Source organism: Bos javanicus, chromosome 15 (genome assembly GCF_032452875.1).
Source record: "Bos javanicus breed banteng chromosome 15, ARS-OSU_banteng_1.0, whole genome shotgun sequence".
NCBI lineage: Eukaryota > Metazoa > Chordata > Mammalia > Artiodactyla > Bovidae > Bos > Bos javanicus.
Window position 1 is genome coordinate 82,142,495 of NC_083882.1, and position 12,074 is coordinate 82,154,568.

Consider the following 12,074-nt stretch of genomic DNA (forward strand, 5'->3'; position numbering starts at 1 on the left):
CTTCCCTGCCCTTCCCTGTCTCCCTGAGTTTACTCAAACTCTGTCCATTGAGTCAGTGATGCCATCCAACCATCTCTTCCTCTGTTGGCCCCTTCTCCTCTTGCCCTCTCTTTCCCAGCATCAGGGTCTTTTCCAGTGTGTTGGTTCTTCACATCAGGTGGCCAAAGTATTAATTCAGATGACCATTATATCTACTACTGCAGGTAAGAATGCCTTAAGAAATGGAGCAGCCCTCATAGTAAAAACAAACAAACAAACAAAAAAGCCAGTCTGAAATGAAGTACTTTGGTGAAACCTCAAAAATGACAGAATTATCTCAGTTTGTTTCCAAGGCAAACCATTGAGTATCACAATAATCCAAGTCTATGCCCCAACCACTATGCTAAAGAAGCTGAAGATGAACAGTTCTATGAATACTTACAAGAACTTCTAGAACTATTAAAAACACACACACACACACACACACACACACACACACATATATATATATATCCTTTTCATCATGAGGGATTGAAAAGCGAAAGTAGGAAGTGAAGAGATACCTGGAGTAACAGGCAAGTTTGGTCTTGGAGTACAAAATGAAGCAGGGTAAAGGCTAATGAGTTTTGTCAAAAGAATGCACTGGTCATAGCAAACACCTTTTCCAACAACACAAGAGACTACTCTACACATGGAGATAACCAGATGGTCAATACCAAAATCAGATTGATTATGTCCTTTGCAGCAGAAGATGGAGAAGCTCTACACAGTCAGCAAAAACAAGACCTGGCATTGGTTGTAACAGATCATGAGCTCCTCACTTGAACATTCAGACTTAAATTGAAGAAAGTACTAAAAACCACAAGGCCATTCAGGTAAGACTTAAATCAAATCCTTTATGATTATACAGGGAAGGTGACAAACAGATTCAAGGGTTTATATCCGGTAGATAGAGGGCCTGAAAAACTACGGACAGAGGTGATCATCAAAACCATCCCAAAGAAAAATTCAAGAAGGCAAAGTGGTGTCTGAGAAGGCTTTACAAGTAGCTGAGGAGGGAAGTGAAAGGCAAGAGAGAAAGGGAAAGAGAGTCATCTGAATGCAGAGTTCCAGGAAACTGCGAGGAGAGATAAAAAAGCCTTCCTAAGTGAACAATGCAAAACAATGGAGGAAAACAATAGAATAGGAAAGACTAGAGATCTCTTCAAGAAAATTGGAGATAGCAAGGGACTATTTCAGCCAAGGATGGGCAAGACAGAAGATAGAAACAGTAAGGACCCAACAGAAGCAGAAGAGATTAAGAAGTGGAAAGAATACACAGAGGGACTATTTAAAATGGTATTAATGACCTGTGTAATCATGATGGTGTGATCACTCACCTAGAGAAAGGCATCCTAGAGTGGCCTTAGGAAGCATTACTATGAACAAAGCTAGTGGAGGAGATACAATTCTAGCTGAGCTGTTTCAAATCCTAGAAGATGACGCTGTGAACGTGCTGCACTCAACTGTTGTTGCTGTTCTTCAGTTTCTAAGTCCCGTCTGACTCTGTGCAACCCCATGACCTGCAGAGAGCTTCAACAGCGCATGAACCAAGAACTTCCAGATTTACAAGCTGGATTTAGAAAAGGCAGGAACCAGAGGCCCTTGGCCACAGCACTGGCACGCATTTCCTCCAGTTCCATGCATTGTCTTTTCTTATTTTCAGTGGTTTCCCTTGTTGTGGAAAACATTTTTTAACTTGAAAGCTATTTATTTTGAATTGCTAGACTCTCAATATTTTGAATAAATATTAATTAAAAACACCAATATATTCTTATTTAAACATAATAAAAGTGAGCTTTTTGATACAATCTGTTTTATATTTACAATTTTTAAGTGATATTTGGGAATCAAAGCAATGTTTTAACAAAAATTCTAATTTGTATCAACAAAGAAGTTGTGGCCTAGAGCTTTATTGATAAATTAAAAAGTACACAATTTCTTTTTTATGGATCAAAAGAAAAACGTTCTTTTTAACTGAGTATGTTTGATTGACAAAATTGTGTTAGTTTCAAGTATATATAATCCAATGATTTGGTGGTTGGATATATACACATATATATTCATACACTTTATATTCTTTTTTTGTAGTTCTTTTCCATTATAGTTTATTACAAGGTACTGAATACTGTTGCCTACACTATACAATAAATCCTTGCTATTTATCTATTTTATAAATGGTAGTGTGTATCTGTCAATCTCATACTCTCATTTATCCCTCCGCCTCTTCCTCTTCGGTAATCATAAGCTTGTTTTCTATGTCTGTGAGTCTGTTTCTATTTTGTAAATAAGTTCATTTTTACTATTTTTTAGATTCCACATATAAGTGATCTCCTATAGTATTTGTCTTTCTCTGACTTACTTCACTTAGTATGACAATCTCTAGATCCATCTTTGTCACTGCAAATAGGATTATTTCATTCTTTTGTTGCTGATTAATATTTCATGTAGATATGTATCTTCTTTATCCATTCATATGTCAATATGCACTTAGATGGCTTCCAGGTCTTGGTTATTGTAAATAGTGCTACCAGGAACATTGGAGCGGAGGTATCTTTTTTAACTAGGGCTTTTGTCTTTATTGGATAAATGCCCAGGAATGTAACTGCTGAATCATATGCTAGGTCTATTTTCAGTTTTCTAAGTAACTTCTGTTTTGCATAATCACTGCAACAATTTACATTTTCAGCAATGGTGTAGGAGGGTTCCCTTTTCTCCACATCCTCTACATTCTTTATTTGTAGACTTTTTGATGATAGCCATTTTGATGGGTGTGAGATGATATCTCATTGTAGCTTTAATTTGCATTTTTCTATTAGTTAATGATGCTGACCATCTTTTCATGTGCCTGCTGACCACCTGTATGTCTTCTTTGGAGAAATGTCTGTTTAGGTCTTCTGACCATTTTTCAAATTTGCTTGTTTATGGGTTTGTTGCTGTTGTTGTTGTTGAGTTACATAAGCTTTTTCTATATTTTGAGAATTAATCCCTTGTTGGTCACACTGCTTGCAAAAATGTTCTCCCAGTCTGTGGGTTATTATTTCATTGCAAAGCTTGTAAGTTTAATTAGACCCCATTTGTTTGTTTTTGCTTTTATTTTCCCTTGGAAGACTGATCTAAGAAAATATTGCTACAACTTATGTTAAAGACTTCTTCACTTATGGTCTCTTCTAGAAATTTATAATTTCAGGTCTTATGTTTAACTTTCTTTGAGTTTATTTTAGTATGCGGTATGAGAGAATGTTTTAATTTCATTGTTTTATATGTGTTGTCCAGTTTTTCTACCACCACTGCTTGAAAAGATTGTCCTTTTCTCAATGTATATTCTTCAGTTCAGTTCAGTCGCTCACTTGTGTCCGACTCTTTGCGACCCCATGAATCGCAGCACGCCAGGCCTCCCTGTCCATCACCAACTCCCGGAGTTCACCCAGACTCACATCCATCGAGTCGGTGATGCTATCCAGCCATCTCATCCTTTGTCGTCCCCTTCTCCTCCTGCTCCCAATCCCTCCCAGCATCAGGGTCTTTTCCAATGAGTCAACTCTTCACATGGGTGGCCAAAGTACTGGAATTTCAGCTTTAGCATCATTCTTTCCAAAGAACACCCAGGGCTGATCTCCTTTAGAATGGACTGGTTGGATCTCCTTGCATTCCAAGGGACTCTCAAGAGTCTTCTCCAACACCACAGTTCAAAATCAATTCTTCAGCGCTCAGCTTTCTTCACAGTCCAACTCTCACATCCATACATGACCACTGGAAAAACCATAGCCTTGACTAGACAGACCTTTGTTGGCAAAGTAATGTCTCTGCTTTTGAATACGCTATCTAGGTTGGTCATAACTTTCCTTCCAAGGAGTAAGCGTCTTTTAATTTCATAGCTGCAATCACCATCTGTGGTGATTTTGGAGACCCAAAAAGTAAAGTCTGACACTGTTTCCACTGTTTTCCCACCTATTTTGCCATGAAGTGATGGGATCAGATGCCATGATCTTAGTTTTCTGAATGTTGAGCTTTAAACCAACTTTTTCACTCTCCTCTTTCACTTTCATTAAGAGGCTTTTTAGTTCCTCTTCACTTTCTGCCATAAGGGTGGTGCCATCTTCATATCTGAGGTGATTGATATTTCTCTTACCCTTTTTGTAATTGGTTAACTGACCGTTAACTGTGTGGGTTTGTTTTGAGTTCTCTATTCTATTCCATTGATTTGTGTGTCTATTTTTGTGCCAATATCTGATACTTTGATTACTGTGCCTTTACAGTACAATCTGAAGTCTGGGAGTGAGATACCTCCAGCTTTGTTCTTTTTCTCAAAAATTGCTTTGCCACTTATGGGTGTTTTGTGGATCCATATAAATTTTATGGTTATTTGTACTAGTTCTGTAAAAAGGTCATGGGCATTTTGATAGTGATTGCATTAAGTATGCATAGCTCTTTGGATACCATGGCAATTTTAATAGCATTAATTCTTCCAACTCAAGAGCATGGGCTACATTCTTTCCATTTCTTTACATCATTTTCAGTTTCCTTCATTGGTGTTTAATAGTTTTCAGAGTACAGATCTTTCAAGTCCTTGATAGAATTTATTTCTAGATACTTTAGGTTTTTCGATGTGACTTTAAATAGGACTATTTACTTTCTCTTTCTGATATTTCATTACTAGTGTACATATATCCAGCAGATTTCTGTATATTAATCTTGTATTCTGCAATCTTGCTGAATTCACTTAATAGTTCTAGTAGTTTTTTGGGCTTTTTTTTGGAAGAAGGATTTTTACACAATATAAAATATTACATATTATCTACAAAAGTGACAGTTTTACTCTTTCCTCCAGTTTGCATGGCTTGTAATTTTGTTTCTTGTCTGACTTCTGTGGCTAGGACTCCCAAAACTATATTAAATGGAAGTGGTGAGGGGTCATTCTTGTCAAATCAAACTGGAAAGCTTTCAGATTTTCCCACTGTGTGTTATGTTGGCTGTGGTTTTGTTATAAAATGGCTTTATCATGTTGAGATTTGTTCCCTCTATACCCACTTTGATGAGATTTTTTTTTTTTTATCATGAATGGACAGTGGATTTTGTCAAATTCTTGGCTTGCATTTATTGAGATTATAATGTGATGAAATTTAAAAATGTTTTTCATTTAAAAAATTTTATTGGACTGTAGTTGATTTACAATGTTGTGTGCATTTCAGGTATACAGCAAAGTGAATCAATTATACAAATATCTACTCTTTTTTAAGATTCTTTTCCCATATAGGCTACTGTGTGATTTTTAAACTTTTCTCTTGTTAATGTGCTGTCCCACATGGATTTCTGTATGATGAGCCACCCATGTGACCATGGAATAAATCAAACTTGTCATGCATGATGTTAAGTCTTCAAATTGCCTTGAAAGGTATCTTTATAAGTGTTATCATAACCCTGAATGATTCATAGTGTCCTAATATGCCAAAATTTAAAAGCCAGGATAGGTTATTCTTGGAGATTGGTAAGGACCAATCAGGTCAACCTCTAATTTGAGCCCAAATGCCAATCTATAATTTGGTGGCCTGAATGCCTACATGAAAGAGGGAGCATTTAAGGAGTACAAGATTGACCATCTGAAGATGGATTGAAGCCTTACTTTAAAATTAAAGGCTATTTTTTTCAGTGAATTAAAATATGCCATTATTCTTATTTCTCTTACTCTGGTCTGATATTTTAAAATTGTCATATGACAATGCAACTTCTGCATAATGAGTTGATAAAGACAAGAATTGAGCTAATTAAAGATAACCATATAATGATGTTGATTATCACTGAAACAAGAACAGAAACAAAAATTAAGCAATAAGCCTATACCCAGACTATTTGACACCAAGTTTACATTTAAGAATGAATGATCAGATACCATAATCACTGCTTTAAATCACACTATGAAAATAGACTGATCCCATTCATCTGTGAACTCATTTTCCTGTCACTCATGGGTGTGTGAGTTGCACCGGCTTGCTTAAATGATGTTTCTGTGGGCATGTATTTAAATATGCATTGAATAAAGTGAGACGCGATGATCATGAGAAATAATGAAATGTAACTAAGAAGAAACTATGCACTAAGACTTCTAGGTTCAAGGTTGATATTCCTAAGCTATTATTCCTGAGATATCCTGTTTTCACGCCATTTGTGTCATAGACTTGGTTAAGAACGTGAGAAAGTATATCAAAAATGTGCATGATGTTGGCCTATACTTCCCATAACTTGATCTGACCTGTATGAAACCACCTTATTGTTGTATCTGTATAATTAAGATATGAATTTTATAGAAGACGTTGCTTTCCACACAGCCTGTGAAAGGCGCTCTTGACCTCTTTGTTCCGCAGACTATAGATCAGAGGATTCAGCATGGGGATGATTATGGCGTAGAACACAGATGCCATCTTGTCTGTGCTCATGGAATGGTGGGAGCCGGGCTGTAGGTACATGAAGGCGCCTGTCCCATAGAAGATGGAGATGGAAGTGAGGTGGGACGCACAGGTGGAAAAGGCCTTCTGATGTCCTTCAGATGAGTGCATCCTCAGAATGGTGACAAAGATAAACAGGTAAGAGATCAAGATGATCAGGACAGAAGAGATGATATTGAAGCTTGCCAAAATGAAAAACACAATCTCACTTCTCTTGTTGTCTGAGCATGAGAGAGCCAGGAGAGGAGTAGCATCACAGAAAAAGTGATCAATCACCCTGGATCTGCAGAAAGAGAGACTGAATATGTTCCAAGTGTGCACAGAGGCCTCCAGAAAACTAAGAACATAGGACCCTACAACCATCGAGGCACACACCCTTGGTGTCATGATGTTGGTGTAATGGAGTGGTTGACACACCGCTGCATGACGGTCATAGGCCATTGAGGCCAAGATAAAAGTTTCCATAATGAGAAAGACAGCAAAGAAGAAAAACTGAGCAGCACAAGCATGGTAGGAAATGACCTTGTCTCCCGTGAGGAATCCAGCCATCACTTTGGGAGTGACGGCTGTGGAGTAACCAAAGTCCATCAGGGAGAGGTGGCTGAGGAAGACGTACATGGGAGTGTGGAGACGAGAGTCCAGCAGGATCAGCGTGATCACCCGCAGGTTCCCAACCAGAGTGAGGAGGTAGATGAGTGTGAACACTAGAAAGAGTGGGATCTGCAGTTGTGGGTCATCAGTTATCCCGGCGAGAATGAACTCAGTCACCTCTGTACTGTTCTTTGGGGTCATTTGTACGTTATGTGAGTGTCCTATAGCAATTAAAAAGAGAAAAGGAAAGGAACTGCTAAGTAACTGAGTTAGAACTATCATAGTGTCCAGTGTATGGATGTGGACTTGGACCATAAAGAAGCCGAGTGCCAAAGAATTGATGCTTTTGAACTGTGGTGTTGGAGAGGACTCTGGATCATCCCTTGGGCTGCAAGGAGATCCAACCAGTCCATCCTAAAGGAAATCAGTCCTGAATATTCATTGGAAGGACTGATGCTGAAACTGAAGCTCCAATACTTTGGACACCTGATGGGAAGAACTGACTCATTGGAAAAGACTCTGATGCTGGGAAGGATTGAAGGCAGGAGAAGAAGGGGACAACAGAAGATGAGATTGTTGGATGGCATCACTGACTCGATGGGCATGAGGTTGAGCAAACTCTGGGAATTGGTGATAGACAGGGAAGCCTGGCATGCTGCAGTCCATGGGGTCACAAAGAGTCAGACATGACTGAGCAACTGAATTGAACTGAGCTGAATATTTTTTATCAGGATTCTGTGAATTTCACTGGGCCTAATAACAAAACATCATTGTTAAATTGATAGGTTTCCTAAGTGGCTCAGTAGTAAAGAATCCACCTGTTATGCAGGAGATGCGGGTTCAATCCCTAGGCTAAGAAGATCCCCTGAAGAAGGAAATTGCAACCCAGGGAAATCTCATGGACAGAGGAGCCTGGAGGGCTACACTCCACGGAGTTGCAAAGAATCTGTTATGAGTTAGAGACTAAATAGTAACAACAACAGGAAAACAGACTATTCTAGCTTAAAAGATTTTGTAGATAATACAACCCAATCTTCTACCCTAGTAAATGATAACATTTAAGTTCAGAAATAGAGGTCACTTATGAAAAATTACAGGATTTTTACTAAATGAGATATGTTGGCATCACAAGTCAGACTTTAAAAACTGATACAGAATATTCATGTAACAAAATAGGTTACTGCAATTTACTTCATTTCACTACAATTGTATCAAGGGGAATATACTTGATCTAACAACAGAAGTTTTAATGTATCATGTTCTAAGCTCCTTATTGCAAAATTCAGACTTATATTGAAGAAAGTAGGGAAAACCACTAGACCATTCATGTATGCCCTAAATCAAATCCCTTACGAATATACAGTGGAAGTTACAAACAGATTCATGGGCTTAGATCTAATAGACTGAGTGCCTGAAGAACTATGGGCAGAGGTTCATGACATTATATACGAGGCAGTGATCAAGATCATCCCCAAGAAAAACAAATGCAAAAAGGCAAAATGGTTGTGGGCCTTAAGAAGCATCACTACGAACAAAAGTAGTGGAGGTGTTGAAATTCCTGCTGAGCTATTTCAAATCCTAAAAGATGATGCTGTGAAAGTGCTACACTCAATATGCCAGCAAATTTGGAAAACTCAGCAGTGGCCATAGGACTGGAAAAGGTCAGTTTTCATTCCAATCTCAAAGAAAGGCAATGTCAAAGAATGTTCAAACTACCACGCAATTGCACTCATCTCACACACTAGTAAAGTAATGCTCAAAATTCTCCAAGCCAGGCTTCAGCAATATGTGAACCGTGAACTTCCTGATGTTCAAGCTGGTTTTAGAAAAGGCCGAGGAACCAGAGATCAAATTGCCAACATCCATTGGATTATAGAAACAGCAAGAGAGTTCCAGAAAAACATCCGTTTCTGCTTTATTGACTATGCCAAAGCCTTTGACTGTGTGAATCACAACAAACTGTGGAACATTCTTAAAGAAATGGGAATACCAGACCATCTTACCTGCCTCCTGAGAAATCTGTATACAGGTCAAGAAGCAACAGTTAGAACCGAACAAGGAACAACAGACTGGTTCCAAATTGGTAAAGGAGTACATCAAGGCTGTATATTGTTACTCTGCTTATTTAACTTATATGCAGAGTACATCGTGAGAAATGCTGGGCTGGATGAAGTACAAACTAGAATCAAGATTTCTGGGAGAAATTATCAATAACCTCAGATATGCAGATGACACCACCCTTATGGCACAAAGTGTAGAGGAACTAAAGATCCTCCTGATGAAAGTGAAAGAGGAGAGTGAAAAAGGTGGCTTAAAACTCAACATTCAGAAAACTAAGATCATGGCATCTGTCCCATCACTTCATGGCAAATAGATGGAGAAACAGTGGAAACTGACAGATTTTATTTTGGGGGGCTCCAAAATCACTGCAGATGGTGACTGCAGCCATGAAATTAAAAGATGGTTGCTCCTTGGAAGAAAAGCTATGACCAACCTAGACAGCATATTGAAAAGCAGAGACATTACTTTGCCAACAAAGGTCCATCTAGTCAAAGCTATGGTTTTTCCATTAGTCATGTATAGATGTGACATTTGGACTATAAAGAAAGGTGAGTGCTGAAGAATTGATGCTTTTGAACTGTGGTGCTGGAGATGACTCTTGAGTGTCCCTTGGACTGCAAGGAGATCAAACTGGTCAATCCAAAAGGAAATCAACCTTAAATACTCTTTGGAAGGACTGATGCTGAAGCTGAAACTCCAATACTTTGGCCACCTGATGTGCAGACCTGACTCATTGGAAAAGACCCTGATGCTGGGAAAGATTGAACGCGGGAGGAGAAGGGAACGACAGAGGATGAGAGGTTGGATGGCATCACTGACTCAATGGACTTGAGTTTGAGAAAGTCCAGGAGTTAGTGATGGACAGGGAGGCCTGGCGTGCTGCAGTCCATGGAGTGACTGAACTGAACTGATTCTTCAATAGCCTCAGAGGATAATAGGAAACATGTTCAGTTTCTCAGTCATTTCCAACTCTTTTGACCCCATGGCCTTAGCCTGCCAGGCTCCTCTGTCTATGGGATCTCCCCGGCAAGAATACTGGAGTGGGTAGCCATTCTCTTCTCCAGGAGATCTTCCAGACCAAGAAATCAAAACTGGGTCTCCTGTATTTTGGGCAGATTCTTTACCCTCTGAGCCAGATCTCTAGGTCAATAAGATACACAGAATGTATAATTCCAACACAAAGGGCTACTGTAGAAAATCCTGTAGAAAGAATAAAGACATCCAGAGAATAAACATTAAAAGTGTGATTCCAAGCTAGAGACATCTGGATGCACAATCCTGCTCCATCCTGTACTAGATGACTGACTTTGGGTATTGCTCAATATCATTTGTCCATCAGTTTTTCCTTGAACTCATTATCAAACTGGAGTGACAATGCAAACTGGCATGGTAGGCTTTTACACACTATGACTAGGACAGAGTTATTTGTTTCTGTATTGATTAAAGGAGTGGATGTTATATCGAGAAATTGCAGATAACTGTAAATCACACATCCTATATCCTCACTCACTCCATTTGCTTCTGCTCCAGATCGCTTCCACTGTCATATTCCATTTATGCCTCCCTCTAATTTTCACACAATATTTCTCCTCTACTCAGATAGTGGTGGGCACAGCTATACTGAGTATGAATTAATTTATTCTTCTGAGTCATCCTGTGTATTAGCTAAGGTTTCTGAGCCTCAGCTTCTCCATATCTAAAGTGGATACAACAATATTTCATGGCATGTAGTAGGATTCAATCAACGCAGATAATCTTACAGTTAGAAGATAGTGATGGAATCTATCAAGGGACCTAATATGTTCAGTTGCTCAGTCATTTCCAACTCTTTTGACCCCATGGCCTTAGCCTGCCAGGCTCCTCTGTCTATGGGATCTCCCCAGCAAGAATACTGGAGTGGGTAGATGTATTCCAGTGGAGTGGAATTATACATTCTATGTATCTTATTGACCCAGGGCTCTGGCTCAGATGGTAATACGTAAGGTCCGAGGTTAAGGAAAGCTCTCATGTCGAGAATGAAGTGTGGGATGCTATAATTTCACCCAATTCATATTCTCTGCATTCATCTCATTAACCTATGCAATAGATGATGGTGTGGAGCAAGGTGGTAGGGAGAAAGGCAAGGAGACATTACCAAACTCTAGATATATTTCTATAAAGTAGAGCTTGCTGGAGTTTAGAGAGGATATTAGAGAAAGAGGGAAAAATGATTCCATTTGTTCGTATGAATCGTGAAGGGAATGGAGTAGAAGAAGCAGATGTTTGAGGAAGAGCAAGAATGATGATTTCAGATTAGTCATGGTGAGTTGGAGATTCTTCTTGGCCATCTAACTTAGAAGGGCTGCATAAACAATTGGACTGGTTGCATCAGAATTTATTAATTCTAATTATATTGGCTATTTGCTGCTTGTTTAACCTTCATATATCATATTAAATCCACACATCTAACTCAGACCATTAAAGGAAAGAGTTTAGAGAAAAAAATCAGAGTATGATAATGTTACAAATTTAAGAACATGGAACAATAAAGCATTAAGAGGAAAGTGAGAATGAAAATTGTCACCACAGAGATGGCTGCGAGGGAAGCCCTGCCCCAGGACACAGATTTCAGGTGGACTAGTTGGTAAAGAGAAGGCAATGGCACCCCACTCCAGTACTCTTGCCTGGAAAATCCCATGGAGGGAGGAGCCTGGTAGGCTCCGGTCCATGGGGTCGCTAGGAGTCAGGCATGACTGAGCGACTTCACTTTCACTTTTCACTTTCATGCATTGGAGAAGGAAATGGCAACCCCCTCCAGTGTTCTTGCCTGGAGAATCCCAGGGACAGAGGAGCCTGTTGGGCTGCCATCTATGGGGTCACACAGAGTCGGACACAACTGACGTGACTTAGCAGCAGTTGGTAAAGGGAGCGTCCAGATATCCTGGTTATGCTGATAAATGTAAATCCTTCTGTAAATTCCAG

The 12,074-nt window shown here is 39.2% G+C and overlaps 1 protein-coding gene across 1 annotated transcript; it reads right to left on the reverse strand.

Moving 5' to 3' along the window:
- Positions 1–6,317: 6,317 nt before the first annotated feature.
- Positions 6,318–7,276, reverse strand: LOC133261521 (olfactory receptor 5B12-like). Its single transcript, XM_061439990.1, has one exon. It carries the CDS (start codon positions 7,251–7,253, stop codon positions 6,318–6,320), a length of 936 nt encoding a protein of 311 aa, XP_061295974.1. The 5' UTR covers positions 7,254–7,276.
- Between the last annotated feature and the right edge of the window lie 4,798 nt (positions 7,277–12,074).